We start from the raw sequence: 17,483 nt of genomic DNA, 5'->3' as shown, positions 1-17,483 counted from the left end.
ATTTTTCCACCTATAAAATGAGAATATTAATAGACCTCACCTCATAAGATTGTTTTAATGATTAAATCAGAGAGTACACAGTAAGGGCTTAGAATAATAGTGAGTGCATATATACATGAGATGTTAATTATCCCCCACATATCTCAATCCCCTGAGAGTGGGCATGGATCTCAGCTTATTTTATCCTTGCTGTGAGTCACTGATGAGCAATCCTTGCCATCCACCATTAATAGTTGTGTTGACTTCAAGTTCTCATAGTGCTAATGGGTTGCAGTTTTATAGTTTCTTACATTAAAAACAATTCTACATGAAGATGAATATTTAACAAGGAAAAGGGCAGCAAAGCTTAGTGTAGAAAATATGAACATGCACAAATCAACATATCCATGAGTGAAAACAACAGGGGAACATGTTAATTTACAATAGTTGGAATTACCAAAAGCTCAACAAAGTGATTATGTACCTGAATATTCACATTATGCTCTTTGTGTTCATCTTGATTCTTACTATTTTATAAATAAAATTAAATTTAGCTATATTTATAGCATGTACTTCCTTATCTTATTAATATTAACTGGTGGTGTGGAAGCCAATAAAATGAGGGTTCATTAAAGTATACAAGCTCAATATGTTTTACAAATCAGATTAGCCTATGTTTTTTCCTTATAACCATTTTCAATGGTTTTCATATTGGTATATTAATTAATTATATGTTTGTAACATGCTTTTATAGATTCTTTGACTTTCCCCCCCAAAAAAATTTACCCTATTTGCCTTTCTGATTAAAAATTGGAGTGTGTATGTGTTGTGGGATAATCAAGTCTGGGTCTAGGAGAATATGTGACACATATCATTTATCATGTGTGTTCATGCAGTGCTCTGTGCTCCCCACAACACCATAAATGGCCTACCTGCAGAGAGTTCACATGACAGCTCACCCATAACGAGTGCCCTCTCATAGGACATAATGTGAGGAGAAACCTCCACTTTACAGAGCAGGTAACCAAGGGCTTAGAATGGTTATACATTTACATGGCTAGTTAAAGACTGTAATTGGAAGCCAGGCAACTGAACCACAGAGCCCTCCTTGCAACCACCATGCATCTCATTTGCATGAAACAGCCACTAAAGAAGCAAAGGAGATGGCACCTGCTTAACTGTTTTATCATTAGAAATATTCCCCATCTTATATACAGCAGAACTCATGGAAATTGGCATGTAGATCAAGCTTGTACAAGTGAAAAACAATTTTAAATTATGGGTGTATGAGCTTTACTTAATTTCTGAATCGGTAGCATTATTGGGTTTTATTTCGGTTGTATATGGAATAGAAAGGAGAGGAAGGAGAATCTGAGCTTCAGATGAAGGCTCTTGGTGTGGGAGAAATCTGCAAGGATCAGTCAATGAAGAGATTCATGACTCATCTATCATATGAGAGTGTGGAGGTGTGCAAGAAGCTAGAGTGGAGGCATGAGGGGAGAGAAGCCACGGTGCAGAGCAATTGCTTAGTGAAATCTGGAAAAAACATTATGTATATTGGATAAAGTTCAAGAGATTGGCCATCCCTGATAGTGTCATTAATCCCAGGCCATTACAATGGTTCTCAACCTGGAGTGCCCATTAAAATCCCCTGGAGAGCTTTGTATACCTATTAACACCTGAATTCCTACCCCACGAATTACTTGATTTGATCTCAATCTGTCTAATATGGTAGCCACAAATTATCCGTGGCTAAATAGCCACATCCCAAATCTCATTAACCACCATATAGGGCAGTAGCAGGTAATACAAATTTCCATTAAATATAGAAAGGTCTACTGTATCTCACTGTTCTAGAGGATGGGACGAGGGGACATAGGCATGAATATTTGTGATAACCACACCAAGTAATTCTAAGGTACAATGAGGTTAGAGAACCATTGATTCTTATACACTTGGTTCTAAAACGTAGCCATTTGTAGCTGAGCTAATTTTGCTTTTGAAAGTTCTTCCAAGAATATTATTAAACTAGTCTCTTTCTGCAGTCTAGAAATATAGCTGCATACATCTTCATTTAAAGCAGCTTGCTTGCTCATTTGCTTTACAAGTAAAGGTTTAGATAAGTTAACTACCAGTCTTTTGAATGAAAATGCATAAATTGCCTTTCCCCCACTTCCAGTGAAGTGTTATAACAATTCATACTGATTTTGAATTGCTTACTAAAAGAGTTTAATGAGATAAATTATCTTAAACTGAAACTAAGAGGCTCATTGTGCATAGCTCAAATTTTAAGCAGAGATTACAGGTTATTGAAGTCCATATATTTAGTGACAGTCAAAATTAATTTATTAATATAATAAGTTTATTAGGTGTCATGTAATTTTTAGGGACTTGTTTTCTTTCTTTTAGAAAAGAAATTCATTGAGAGACTTTTTGCCAAGTGTTAAGTGCAATCGATGAAACAAAGTGTCTTCAAATGTATCATTGAAAAAGTGGAAAAGAATTAACTTTGGAATTTTTGTTTTTGCCTATTTTGTTTTGCCTAATAGTTTTCAATATAGAGTTTTCTGCCTCCTAAATATGATATTCATCTATCCTTAAGACTTGTTTTATTTCCTGCTGATTTGTAAGTATCTGATTTAGGATTGGGTTCTCTAATTTAGAGTAACATTACTTTGGCCACTCTGTATCTTTTAGATAATCTTGTTCTGAAATCCATTCCTTATTTAGTGAGTAATGAATCTACCCATATCAAAATAAATGACCTGACTTGGGGAAAGTTCACATGACATCTTACCCATAAGGAGTGCCCTCTCATTAAGCATGCTTGTTAGGAGAAACCTGCAGCATCCAACCTAATAATGACATTCCTCACCATGGGGGTTGGAAAAGCATCTGCAAAAGAAATGCTATTCTCTGCAGCTTATTAGACTAGTGATGTCATATCCGGGTTCCTCTATGAAAGCCAAGAGGAAATAACAGTTTCTAGTTCTACCCTCCTAAATACATAAAATGAAATGTGAAGTTCTCTCTCTCTACATCTAAGGGTATTTTTCCAAGTATAATATTGGGCCTAATTTTCTGGGGATATAGATTTGTTGGAAAAATTGGGGGGCTGTCCTGAAGAAAGCATCCCTAGATCTGCTTATTTGATTATTCCCTAGAGTTACCTGTGGTCAGTTGATGCCTCTCCTGGAGCTTCTTCCCTTTACCACTCATGATGTAGACCTACATGTTTGTGTCCTTCCATTATTCCATTTATATCTGTTCTACCCCACTCTTCCTCATTCATCTTTCCTAAAACACTGTTTTTGTGGCATTGCACCCTGTCCAAAAACTTACTTGTAAAGGATCTGATATTCAAGAGATTTTATGAAATGCCCACCCCTTTCTCCTTAAAACATTAGCCCTTCAACCTTACTCTTGGGAGACCATTGCCCCATAAGCTGGTTTTCCATTCTCTGTTTCCTCCTGCTTCATGCTTCTTTTTGTGTGTACTTCTGTGTCTTGATTCCATAAGAACTTTAAGCACTGAGCTGCCCTCAGATATCTCCCAGTCGCAGAGAGGCCTTTTGATTTATTTTGGGTACTCTATGTCATACTTCCTTTGCTCATGTATCTTCCAAGGGGCTGAATGAAGAAAAGGTCACTGACATGCTCTGTTGTAGTGCAGGGGTTAAACTCATTGCATTTGGGAACAGACTTCTGAGTTTGAATTTCAGCTTCTATTTAAACCCCATTTGTCTCAGTTTTCTTGCCCCAGTGCATTCCTCCTAGAGTGTAGCAAGTGTTCACGGAGACACTAAATATTATTTGTCTTTATTGTGACTGACAGTCCACTTTTGTGTACTTAAACAGCTTTCCAGTTACCTAACACTTTGCTTTAATGTTAGATTTTTTTTTCTAAAGAACCTGAAAGTTACTATCCCTGCACATAGGTTATAAGAATGGCAAGAGGATGCTAGAAATTATGCCAATATCAGAGTGCTTAGAATGGGAAGAGCTCAGATAGCTAAGGTTAAGGAAGCAAATGGCAAAAATGAGAGAAGGCAGATCCTCTTATTATTGGGCTTCTCAGTTAACCTCTGAAAGTTCTGAACAATTGAAAGGCAGAGTCTGATAATTAAACTAAAAGGCTCCATATTTTCTCTGAGCTCTTTAAAGTAGCAAATGAACTCAATTTTTCTTCACAATTTGCAGTCTTGAAATGGTTAAGACCTTAAGTAGCAACTCTATGCTACCTATTAAAAGAGGTTGATCAGACTAAAGGAAGGTTTATCAGTAATGACTGTGACCTAAATGAAATTTCACTGTACCATTTTATGAGATTCAGTCCTAGTTCTGAAAGATAAAAGCATTACCTATTTCTAAACATTAACTATATACATTTTAAAACTTGAAAGATGTCAACAAAATAAAAATAAAAATATTTGTCTCCTTTTTCATTAATGACTTTCTACATGCCTTGTAAAGTGATATATAAATAATAATTCTTATTTTACCTTCCATTTGATCAGCTCCTCTCTTTGCATGTGAAAATGTGGAATGAGAAGGTATGAGCCACCTGTAGTTCCATGGGGAGAAGTTCAAGGGCCCAGAGGTTGGGCTCCAAATTCAGTCTGTTTATATTGTTATGTGTGCATACATAGGAAGGAAGGCAAGGTTAGCAACTTTATTAGATGCATCTCCAAATCTCACAGAACAAGTTTATTTTTCATTAATATTGTCAGAGTATTCACAATTGGTGGGACAGCTATGCTAGAAGTAAAGATCCAAGGACCCAGGCTGCTTCTTCCTGTAGCTCTACTGTCTTCAATACAAGAAGGTTTGATTTGGTTACTTAGGGCTATGCAAAAAAACACTCCAAGCCTTAGTGGCTTAAAACAAACACCATCAGTTCTGCAATCTGGTCTGAGTTCAGCTAGGTAGTTAGGCTGGCCTTAACAGTGCTTACTCCATCTTTTCCTGTTTATGCTTTCTGTTTCTGGGCTTCCATCACTTCCTCCATAACATGGAATGGGTGAAGGGAGTGAATGAATGACATACACATTGCTTAGCACCTAATTCATGCTGAGAAAACTTCCATTATTATTATTATTATTATTATTATTATTACTACTACTACTACTACTACTACTATTCACTATTATGTAGTGGCTATGTATTCTTTTTTAAGTCAACACACATGGCAGTGGATTCCATGCTAAGGAATTTGGAATTTGTTCTGAAGCTAAGGAGGGGAGGCATCAAAGGGTCTTAAGTCAAAGAGTGCTATAATCAGAAATGTATTTACTCAAGATGTTCAACAGAGTGGTTCTAAAATATTTTTTCCTGGAATGTGTAAAATATCACCAATAGCATAAACAGAAATAATGTAGAATAAGAACCTAGAATAAGGTAGAGTTATATACCTTATTTCTATAGTGGTATAGAAATTGTTCCTTGATATACTTGACCATGAAGAGTTAAAAGGTTGAAAAAAATGACAGTGTGGGGGCTGGGGTTGTGGCTCAGTGGTAGAGCACTGGCCTAGCATGCATGAGGCACTGGGTTTGATCCTCAGCACCACATAAATGTAAGGTGAAGATATTGTGTCCACTTAAACCTAAAAAATAAATATTTTAAAAAATGACAGTGTGTACTCAGAACTTTTTCTGGTTAGAAAACTCTTCCACAGATTGAAACTTGTAATTGCTTCCTGATAGTTATTTCTGAGGCTTTTTGGATGATATTGTGTTCTCTTATTGGTTCTACTTAAAGTATTGATCTTTAAATTTTAAAGAGGACTCCTTATCTTCACCCTTTGTTTTTCTGGCTTAAATGCACTTTTCAAAGGAATTCTGAATATACAACTTCTTCAATATTTCCACATTTCCTCTCGAAATCTGACTAGGTTCCACATTTAAAACAGACTAGGAATTTCACAAGACATTATCTCTTGAGATTAAGATTGTTCACTTAAATAAATAGTTGCCTTCTTCAGAAACATTCATTGACCTGACAAGGTATGTCTCTATCCAATACTTAATTTAATAGACCACTGAAGACTTAGGCAATTTTCTTATTTAATTGTTGTCTCTTCCTCATTGGGCACATATAACATATAACTCCAGTATATTTCTTCAAAATACCCCTACTACCTGTGGAATATGACTTTGTCTTCCAGTTCATTTGCAAGCTCAGTACTGGTTGAGTTCACATCTGCTTTACTTAAGAGCTGTAAATCTTTGGACAAGTTACCTAACTTCTCTGAGCTTATGTTTTTTCATATATACTCTGGGGATAATAATACAACTTACTTCTTTTGTCACAGTTTTTTGATAGTCAAATGAGTTGGTACCCATAAAATGCTTAGAGCAATGCTTAACAGTAATGTATCATAATTACATGTATTCTCTTCATAAACTAAAAGATCATTTGTCTAACAAAAAAATCAATTCCATATTTATCAGTTTCATGTGAATTAGTATATTAAATAACTTTAAATGAGGGTCTAACTTCAGTTGATGAGTATCCTGCTTTACATAAGCCATATTAACTATCTGCTAGACTTATGAGTATTCCAACATCTGAGTTTGAGGGTGATAGAGGTGGAAGTATATGCAGTAACATACAGATAGCTTTTACTCTGGATTTCTCTCTAAGTGTAATCATTATAGTGAATAAAGAAAACCATCTGACACCTTTTATTGTTTTCCAAATAAATACCAGCAGCAACAGAGACTATCTCTATGTAGCTTACATGATTAACCTCACAGACTCCTAGTAAAACCATACTGAGTCCCTTAATTTTAATCAGGAATATCTTCCATGAAATCATTTTTCAGTTTGTCAATTATAATCTCAGCGATTCTTTTCTTGGAATTCACTTGAGACCCATGAGAACTCTAACTTCATATCAACTGGGAAACAAAGATGTGTTTTGGAATTATATTTGGTTTGGTGCCATATGGAGTACACAAAGATCAAGGTACTTAGAGTGATCAGGATATGTTTCTAATCTTCCCTTTTCCTTCTGTTCTTTATGGATCCCACCCCTGAACCTCCAATCCCACCTGCACTCTCTTAAGCATGGTCACATGGGTACATTCACTCTGACCTCCACACCCTCTGTTCAGGAAATGAACAACTTCTCAAGGACTATTGTTCCACAAAGAGCATAAAATGCAGAGCATATGTTATGCTTCTGTGTAAAAAAGAACACAACTTTTTTTTAGTTGTTTGTGGAAGAAACAGTTTGAAAATATAATTTAAGATTTGAGAATTTTTCCTAAATGAAGAAAATATCCTATGTACTTTATCATGCTCTTGGGGTTTTACCAGAGGCTTCCAACATTCTTTGGTTGACTCCTAATAAGGACAGTTTGCACAGTTATGATCCAATTACTGTTTGTAGATCCCTGAGGAAAAGGAGATTTTTTTTTGAGAAATCCTTTCGTAACTCCAGTATATTTCTTCAAAATACCCTTATTAAAATAAGAAGCAGGAAATCCAGTTTCAATTTCTCTTCATTCTTTTTGTTCCTACTCCCTCTTCCTCTCCAGCATACACATACTCTCCCCTCTCCCCCGTCCCTCCCCCACCCCCTCTCTCTTTCCAGTACACACTCACTCAGTGACACAGCCTGCCTCCATTCTGAAGGGACAGGAATTTCTCAATGGTCTGATGAAGATTGCATGATTTTGGTCCCAAGATTCATGGTAGCGGATGTCTCTGGCTACAAAAGGTATCGTGGGAGTCACAGCTGTGCCAGCTGGGCCATTTCTCTGACACTCAACACAATCTTCCATTTCGGGATGCATTTTTCACCAAACAGAATTTTTTTAAATAGACTCAAGTTCCTACTCCAGGCTTAGTTCAGTTAGATTATAGAGGACCACAAAGATGCAGCAAATATAATTCATGGGTAAGCAATATAAATATACTTCTTCTTCCTTTTCTGAAGATGATTGTGATAAAATTTTGTGATTCTGTCACATCTAATGATTTTGAAAGAAAACTGGATCGATCAGTGTCTGAGATGCATGACAGCTAAAAACTATCTGTGCCAATAGAGATTTATGAGCATCTTGTTTTCAGATTGATTGATGATGCTGAAGCAGCTTGAAATGAGCAGACTAGAGCAGGAAGGAGTGCATGGTGATTAAACAGAGCAGCATAATTGGGCTGATTTCTGTGAAAGATTCAGGCACAAACTGTTTTCGTTCTGACAGGGTAAAGTGGCTTATCTTCCTCTTTCAATATCTTGACCATGATGCAACATTTTAGTTGATGTGGCTGTGATAGATATAGGCTTTGGAAAACAACTCCAATATTAGATAAGGCTAATAATAAATCTAATATGCTTTCTTTTGCAAAAGGTAAAACCTTAAGCTTCTGGATTTTTAAACATTGTCTGGCTTAACTTAGCCTAAAGAGTCTTTTAATGGAAAGTCTTGGTGGTGGAAAGAGGTGGAACTTGACCCTTTCGTTCAGCTCCTACCTTGCTACTATAGGAGTTGCTTCATTTAAAGCAGTTGCTTTGCTCACTTATAAAGTTAGGGATTTGGATTGTTTTATCATGAGAAGTGATAAAATACATATATTGTAGTGGTTGTGAGTCTAAGTTCTAGAGCCTGAAGCCTGGCTTCAGATCTCAATTCTGCCAATGTGTGATCTTGGCTCTGTGACTCAGTTTCTTTATTTGAAATTTGGGGATGATGATGGTGACACAATCCTTAGAGTTATTGTAAGGATTAAATGGGACAATAGCTTAGAAAGGTAACTAGCAGAAAGTGGACTATCTATAAATGTAAGCAGAATAACTTCAAGTTCTAATCCATCTCTGGAGGTCTGCTGTTCTAATTTCAGCAAACTAAATTTAATTATAGAAAGACAACCAAAACTGTCAAGTGTCATTGACATGTTTCTAATTCAGAAAAGTATTTCCATTTTCCACAGACCTTGGATATACACAGGCTCTTTTACCTTCTTCCATCCAAGATTTGAGTAAAGATTAAAACTAAAAATTAAACCCATGATTGAAAAGTCCACAATTCAACTGCAGAGACACAGAAATGAAATTGGCCTTTTGTTCTGATATTTTTAGCCATAGGAACTAGGCAATATCTATTGCAGCTACTCTACTCTGCCACTGTATTATGAAAACTGAAATAGACAATACTTGAATTAATGGTATGGCTGTGCTCCAATAAAATTTGATTTATAAAAGCAATCAGTGGGCAAGTTTTGGCCCATAGGCAATGGTTTGCTGATTCCTGGCCAGCCTGCTTGTTTCTGCAAAATCCTTATCATTTCCAATTCATATATGAGAAAAAGTGAGGCATGGAGACTGTAAGTAGCTTGTTAGAAAGTCACATGGCTAGAAAGTGGCAGAACTGAGATCCAAATCCAGGCAGCCCTTGCTTTTACCCACTACCCCATGGTACCCTATGCTAACCAGTCTCTCTGCCTGTGAGGCATGGCTGCTGAAATCTCCCTGGCTCATTCCCTTACCTCCTTAAGCATTAGCTCAAATATTGTCTTCTCAGTAAGGTTTCCCTGGCAGCCCTCCCAGCACCCCCTCTCTACTCCCCTACAGTACCTTCTTCTCTATCTTGTATTTGCCTTGTGACTTCCTGTGTGATTTTCCTCCACTATCCTGGAAGCTCCATGAAGGACAGGCTATTTAGTTGTTTTTTTTTTTTTTGTTTTTTTTTTTTTTCACTAATGAATCTTGAGGACCTAGAAAAGTACCTGAATGAGAGAGATGGAGGTTTTCATCATGCTACTCTGATATATTTGGACATTCATTTAGTAATAAATAGCTAATATGCCAAGGCCAAAGGTAAACATGGGATACTACCACTACCAGCTGTCCAGAATTGTCTAAAATTCATGCTTAAAATTCTTACTTATAGAAAAACAAATCAATATTGATGAATAAAACATTAAAACTGTTTACAATGTGTTAGAAGTGCTAAGTCTCCCTAAAAATGAGACTCTTTTCAAGGAGTGGCCAAAAAATCAAAAGAAGAATTAGCAGATGTTATTTGTTGAGTTCATAAAGGAATAGTATCTTTTATGAGTCCAATCAGGGGTATGACAGCCACACAAATACCCTCAGCTTTCCCTGGAAGTTCATGAAGAAGGGAGTCCCATGTCATTGATAAGTATTTATTTGGGAGTTATAAAGAATGAGGCAGCGCTTTGCAGAAGTGTTGGTTGTGGGCTTGGTATTTAAATTTGTGATTATCTGCAAGCCTCCGCATTGCTAATTATTAATAATGACAGTTGGCCAAATAGGAAACAATTGAAAGGAATTTAGTACCTGGCATGGTTGATCTAAATGGCATGTCATTTTCCAAGCCTAACCTATCCTCTTATCTTTTCTTCAGCTTCTCACACTTATGGAACCAAAGTCCAGCTGGTATCTAAAAAAACTGTCTTACACATAGTGAAACCATTTACTCAACGACTTCAGCACACATTTTCAATAATGTTTGGTGTCACGAAAACTGCCAGGTTTAAAATGGAGATGCAAATTTAAAGTGACAATGATTAATATTAACTTATAACATAAATTATCACTTATTCACAGCTTGTCACCAGCTAATAAGCCCTCTACAAGAAATTCATTTGCATTTCTTGTATAATTCCTACACACCTGAGAATTTAATCCTGAAAATTGAGTCTTGCTCTTTGCTCATCTATTGACATTCAGATATTCTGAATCTTGCCAAAGAGCTCATGTCTAATTGAACCCACATTTTCTTCACCACCAGAGTAGCAGGGCTCAATCAATGTGCAAAAATTAATAATCATCTGGGGATCTGGTTCATGTTGGAGGTGCTAAGTCCCAATTCCTTGTGACTCTAATTCCATAAATTTGCCTTAGAGCCCAAGAACCAACATGTTTAACAACCATCATCTGTCCAAGGTGATTCTGGCATGGCTGGCCTGCAGACTGCATTTTGAGCAGCATCATCCCTTGCTGGCTCCCTTGGTCTATGTTGATAATTGGATGAGAATAAAGAGATGCTGCAACTAGAGACCAGCTTCAAGGACATATGAAAACAATGTGGTGTAGACCAAAACCAAAATTATTTCAATCAATTTTATTTCATGAGAAAGTCAACTCTATTTGTGAAGATGCAGATTAGTTCAAAAGAATGACCTTTCTGAATAAAATATAGATATTAGTTTGTTGTAATTTAGGTTTCTAGTTTGCTTCTTTTGTCTAAAGGTGGAGACATAGACTTCTGGTGGGAAGGAAATCTCCTCAGTTAATACTGTGAGTGAGTTGTTCTCCAGCTAAACAAGATTCTATTGTATTGCAACTCTTTGTTTGCTTCTTGTAAATTGGTTTGTGGAGTTTGTGCTTCTTAAAGTTTAGTTAAAAATAAGTTGTGTGATGCTTTTTATGTATATAGTATACAGAATAATGAATATGAATATATAGTTTATGCTTTTGAGCATGAACAAACTGTATTAATGATTGTTAACATTTTATGACTCCATCGTTTTAAGGTGATTATCTGTAATTTGAGCCTAACAGCAGACCAATTTATTCTAAATCAATGTTTCAATTATTGATATTTTGGGCCAAATGATTCTTTATTGTGGGGTTTATCCTGTGCATTCTAGGATGATTTTTCAGAATTCCTGGTTTTTATGCTCTAGGTGCCAGTAGCATGAACACACCTTCCCTTCCAGTTGTGATTAAAAAAAAACATATCTCCAGACATTGCCAAATGGCTCCTTGGGGACAATGTTACCATCCAAAGAACCACTGTGCTATATCATTTTTATCACACATTCTAACCTTTATTAATGCTGTTATGTAATAGCCCAGAATAAAAAGATTTTTTTAATATTTTTTAGTTATAGATGGACATGATACCTTTATTTTGTTTATTTATTTTTATGTGGTGCTGAGGATCAAATCCAGTGCCTCATACATGTGAGGCAAGTGCTCTACCACTGAGCCACAACCCCAGCCCCAAAAGGATTTTTTTTGTAACTGTCAGAGTCCTTAGTCTGTTCAGAAGCATTGGACCAATGTCAATTTCATCTACATTTTTAAAAAAATTGAACCAAATTTCAAATTATCCATTTTTAATTCTTTTTTGCATTTTTATTTGTTTTTTTAGGTATGCATGACATTAGAGTATATTTTGACATATTATACATACATGGAGTATGACTTATTTTAATTAGGATCCCATTCTTAAAATAATGTCCTATGATGAGCACTCAGAAGACTGGATGCAGAAAGCCTTAATGAGTGAACCATTTATGAGATAAACAGTCATCAAAGGAAAACGCTGGTCTAGACTGCACATTTGAGGACTGAGAAAGAGCCAGAAACATTCTAGGCTTTGCTGGTGGGCTTTGGAACTCTTCCTGAGTGTTTGTCACTTTGTGGCAACATTGACCTTTGTGTTCATGTCTCTTATGAGGTCTGATGGGTGGACCTGGGTGTCAGGGCTTAGCTCTTCCCCAGATCATCTTATAGCATTTATTTTCTACCTTTGTAAACTAGCAATTTAGGACTCATCAAAATATCAGTTCATATTTGAATCATCATCATACATAACCCAATGTCTTTTCTTATCAATGCACCTTTAATTTGTTCTCCCCTTCAATACCTGAATAATTTTGTTTCCAATCATCTTTTCTCATTTTCAAATATGACCATGTCACTCTCAGTGTTGCTAGGTGACTAGAAAGCACCTATGGAGGAGAACAAAATCTGCTTTGTATTGCTTACGAGAAGGTTCTACAGCATCTGGCCCTGACTTCTGCTTGGTTTCACCCCCTGCTCTATCCATCCTTCCAGGCTTGTGATTCTTGAATAAGCCTGTTCCCTCAAACTTGTTTGCTTTTGCACTCATGGTTTTCACCAATGTACAATTTCTACTGGACAAATATTTATTTCCCTTACTTGACTTTCAAGTCTCCATGAAATACTAAATTCTCTACAAAGCTTTTCTTGGCTTCCAGACATATGGAAAAGTCTTGTCTCTTAGGCACCCATTGCATTTGGTACTTAATTCTAATATCACCATTTGTGTATTTTTATAGACTGCTTGTATTCTTCCTACCTGAAGGTTCAAGACAAGGATTATGTTGTCATTTTAATAATTCCAAGCCTACTATAGTGCTTAGAATGTAATAGATGTTCATTAAATATTGATTGAATTAATTCAACAAGAGGGTATAGTAAATAAGAACAAAATGTTTCTTCTAGGAATTGATTTATTTCAGTCATAAGTTATACTTCAGAAATTGGAAAAATACAGCTCACCAGCCAAATCCAGTCTACCTTCTGTTTTTATAAATAAAGTTTTATTGAACTATGCCACACAAATTCATTTATAAATTATCTATGGCTGCTTTTATGCCTAAAGGCAACATTAAATAGTTTTAACAGAGACCCATGTCCCACAAAGTATGAAATGTTTACTATCTGGCCCTTGACAGAAAAAGAATGCCAATATCTGCTATAAATGATTAAGCCCATTGTAGGTCACATGTTTAAATGCTTTTAAAGAACAGGTATGTGATTGTATTTTGACATTTCAAATAGAAATCAGCTCCTCTAGGTACTTAAACTTCATTTGTAAAAGTCACAAATGCATCTGGAACTTCTTATTTTTTGGGGGGGGAAAAAAGCAATTCTCTGATAATGTGCCTTGTGGTATACTAAGCTTAGAGGGTAGAACTGAGAGTCATACCTAAGATCCCAGGCCCCAACTCCTGACTGTTTAAACTTGTACTTAGTCTAGTTATACCAAAAAAAGAAAAAACATCCAAAACACACTGGCCATGGAACACTCCCCTTCAGTTCACTAAGTGTGACCACAGCCTACCCACTTTACCTAGATTTGCTTATTCACTCATCTCCCTGCACCCTTTCACAAAGCATCTTCCCTGAGTTCCTCCTAGGCACCTCTTAATATTCTTCCTATCAAGACTAACAAACCAAGAGCCCTCACTTCTTTAGCCCGTGTTCAAATATTGTCCAGTCTTTCTATCTAAAACCATAAATCCTTTTCCGCTACTTCCTTTTCCTTGATTTGATTTTTTCCTCCCTAGCAATTCCTAGCATATTTAATGCACTACAACTTTTACTTACTTTGTTCATTTTCTGCCTCCATTAAATTATAATGTCTCCATTTATTAAATGAAGAATGAAATCCAAGCTAAAGAGGAAAAATAATGAATAATTAGCATAGTGTCATTCACTCTTTGGAATTAACATTTGAGGGAGAAAGTTGCCACCAGTATGGAACAAAAGTATCTTAAGGGTTTCTAGGTCAGTCTTTCAGTCTCCCTTCTTTTAGATGAGTGACTTCTTCAAGATGGTTAAGTCTTAGAGTATTATGTAAATGCTCTGCTCATTGCAATGGGTCCTTGACAGTGGCTTTATGAGCCAGCAACTCTCTGTCTCCCTAGAAATTTTCTTGATTGTTGAGGAATAGCTATCTTTTCAAATCTGTTGCACTGGCTGGCATCTGTGATTTTCAGGAAGTCCTCTTCAGTAAGGCACACAAGTTTCAGAAGATTGTGAAATATTCTTTCATTGGCCATCAATTTCTCACTGTTGTCATTGAGATGAAGCCCAAAACTCTCAATGGACAACAGAGGCAAGGATGCATGCATACAAATGCACCCTTGTAACTGTGGGAATCTTTACTGTGACTCTTTGATGAAATATTTCAATATCAAATGTTTTTTGAATATTTGTTATTTGTTATATCTCTGTACTTCTTGTGATTGAAATAGCTCATGAAAGTGCTGTAACTAGAAACTCAGTGGTTACAATTTTTCTATAGAGTTTAATGCCATATATTCTTAACCTTGAGTCCTCATAATTTGGTGAAAATTATTTAATTGCTCCAGACACAGTTTCATCATCTATATTAATATTGTAGTAATATATAGCATATATAATTATAATAATAAAATATATTGTTAATATATACTATAGAAGCATAAGTATATGATATATTATATGCTAAAAGAACAGTCAGCCCTCCGTATCCTTGGGTCCCACATCCTCAAATTCAACCAACTATGGTTCAAAATTTTTCTAAAACAAAAAAAAGTGATCTGAACATATATAGACTTTTTTCCTTGTCATTATTCTCTATTTTATATAGGATAACAACTATTTACAGTGTTTATATTGTATTAGACATTAAAATTAATCAAGAGATGGTGTATAGGATAAAGTAGGTAGGTTAGGTTATATGCAAATACTCTCATTTTAAATAAAGGACTTAAGAATCCTCATATCTGGGTATCCCCATGGGATACTGAAACCAATCCAGCATAGATACCAAGACAAAACTGAATAATCATATACTATATTATATTAGTATATGATATTATATTATTGAATATTATATAAGATAGGGTAAAAATGTCGACCACCTCATCATCTCATTGGATGTATTAACTAAAAAGCTCCTATACAATTGTTTGCACATGATAGAATCTCAAAATATATTGACCTCCCTCTTCCTAGTGTGCATGACAGCAGTTAGCAGCACAGTTTTTCCTGTTACTGAAATGTGAAAACTAAAAAGTTCCTATGTATTCCTCTAAAAAAGAGGAAGTAAGACCCTCTCACCATCTTTCCACATAGTTTCTTTGGCATGTGTCTGTGTCATCAGATGAGATCATGTGACCCAGCAGCTAATTTAGATTTTTATTTTTGCAACTCACTGAGAAAAGCCATGATAAACCAACAGAGGATCTGTTTGGGAAATGGAGAAACAATTGTGGAACACAAAGGTGGAGTTTTCTTGTTTTGATTACTGACAAGGAGAGAGGATGAGATTTGGGAGAAGTAGGTGAATGGTGTGACTCTCGATGTTTTTCCCTTGGCCTACAGGGTGATTTCACCTGGAACAGCATGTCAGGCCGCAGCGTTCGGCTGAGGTCAGTCCCCATCCAGAGTCTTTCGGAGCTGGAACGGGCTCGACTGCAGGAAGTGGCTTTTTATCAGTTGCAGCAGGACTGTGACCTGAGCTGTCAGATCACCATTCCCAAAGGTAAGGCCCTGTCTGCCTTTCTGCTGGGGAATGCTACGAGTCAAACATCTGCTCTGCCAAAGCTACAAGCTTCAAACTCCTCTCACACCTCACACTAACACAGGAAGGAAACTGCAGCTTCTTGGTCACTGGCTAGCATTCATGTCCATTTTGAAAGACATGTCCAAGTAGGACAATTTGCATGTCAGCTAACACATAGTTGAAAGGGAAGGTCAACGTTGGGCATTACAAAGCAAAGCCATGTATATCTCACCCATCTACATAGTTTCACAACAACCAGTGAAAAAGCACTTCCAGGAAGCTCAGCTTAAAGGGTTGGAAGAAAAGTGGTGCCTGCCTCAACTTGATTTCAAAATAAATAGATGAAAAGAATGCCTTGACACTTGGTTAAACTTATTGTTTGATCTCATACAAACTCAGAATCAGAGATTTCATGGAAATGCACTCCTGTGTAGCCAGCCTAGCACCTGGTGTGCCTAGATTGGGCTGTACTATGATGACATTGGAGCCTGGGTACACTTGTTTGACTGTTGTTTTGACATTGGTCCTAATTCCCATAAAGATGAGGGATAGGCACTTGAATTCTTTTAAGCCAAAAAAGTCTGTCTCTGAATGTTTACTATCTACTATAAAAGCACTTTATAATTGGTATGAGTATGGAGCAGAAAACTGATTTGAGGCAGAAGGAACAACTTTTATTTTATACCAATAGTGTAAATCTGCCTATAAAAACTTATATTGACCAATGTGCATGATACATGAAAGCAGAAAGGGAATAACAAGCTTCTAAAAGCTAGAAACTACATGGATATTTATTCATCAACTAATCTATATTAAATGCATATATATATATATATGTCTATGTGTGTGTTTAATATATATATATATATATAACACACACATAGACACATATGTGTCTATGTGTATATATGTGTATACATACAGACATTCATAGATATGTGATTGACAACCAGGAAAGATTTTTGCCCCCATCCCCAGGGAACATCTGCTATTGTTTGCCCATACATTTGGTTGTCACAGCTTGGGGGAAAGGCACTGCTGGCATCTAGTGGGTAGAGTCTAGGGGTGCTACTAAATTCCCTACAATCCACAGGACAGGCTCTTTCAATAAGAATTATCAGATCCCAAGTACCCAAGCACCAAGGTTGAGCAACTCTATGTTTCATATGCACATATGCTCACATTCCATCACCCACAGTGCTACCAGTGCTGTTTTCTTGGCTGTTGTGCCTAAAGAAAACAGTGCTGGCTTAGGAGTCTAAGGATCAGGTTTTGGGAACTTGTTTTCTCTCTCTCTCTCTCTCTCTCACACACACACACACACACACACACACAAGCTTGAGAAGTATGTTAGTCAGATTTAAATATCTAACAACAAATTAGAGGAGTAATGATTCGGAGGCTTTAGTCCATGGCAGACAGTTTTCATTGCTGTGAGCC

The 17,483-nt window shown here is 36.4% G+C and overlaps 1 protein-coding gene across 2 annotated transcripts in view; it reads left to right on the top strand.

Annotated features, from left to right (window-relative positions):
- The window catches only part of Arhgap6 (Rho GTPase activating protein 6), a 457,476-nt gene that overhangs the window by 360,531 nt on the left and 79,462 nt on the right, over window positions 1–17,483 (top strand). For both annotated transcript variants that reach the window (XM_027946510.2, XM_071606523.1), the window contains exon 2: window positions 15,863–16,022. In XM_027946510.2, coding sequence (XP_027802311.2) covers window positions 15,863–16,022 — 160 coding nt within the window. The remainder of the gene's footprint in view (window positions 1–15,862; window positions 16,023–17,483) is intronic.

The sequence above is a fragment of the Marmota flaviventris genome, chromosome X (genome assembly GCF_047511675.1).
Source record: "Marmota flaviventris isolate mMarFla1 chromosome X, mMarFla1.hap1, whole genome shotgun sequence".
In the NCBI taxonomy this organism is placed as follows: domain Eukaryota; kingdom Metazoa; phylum Chordata; class Mammalia; order Rodentia; family Sciuridae; genus Marmota; species Marmota flaviventris.
Note: the sequence above shows the minus strand (reverse complement) of the source record. Positions and strands in the feature narration are given on the sequence as shown.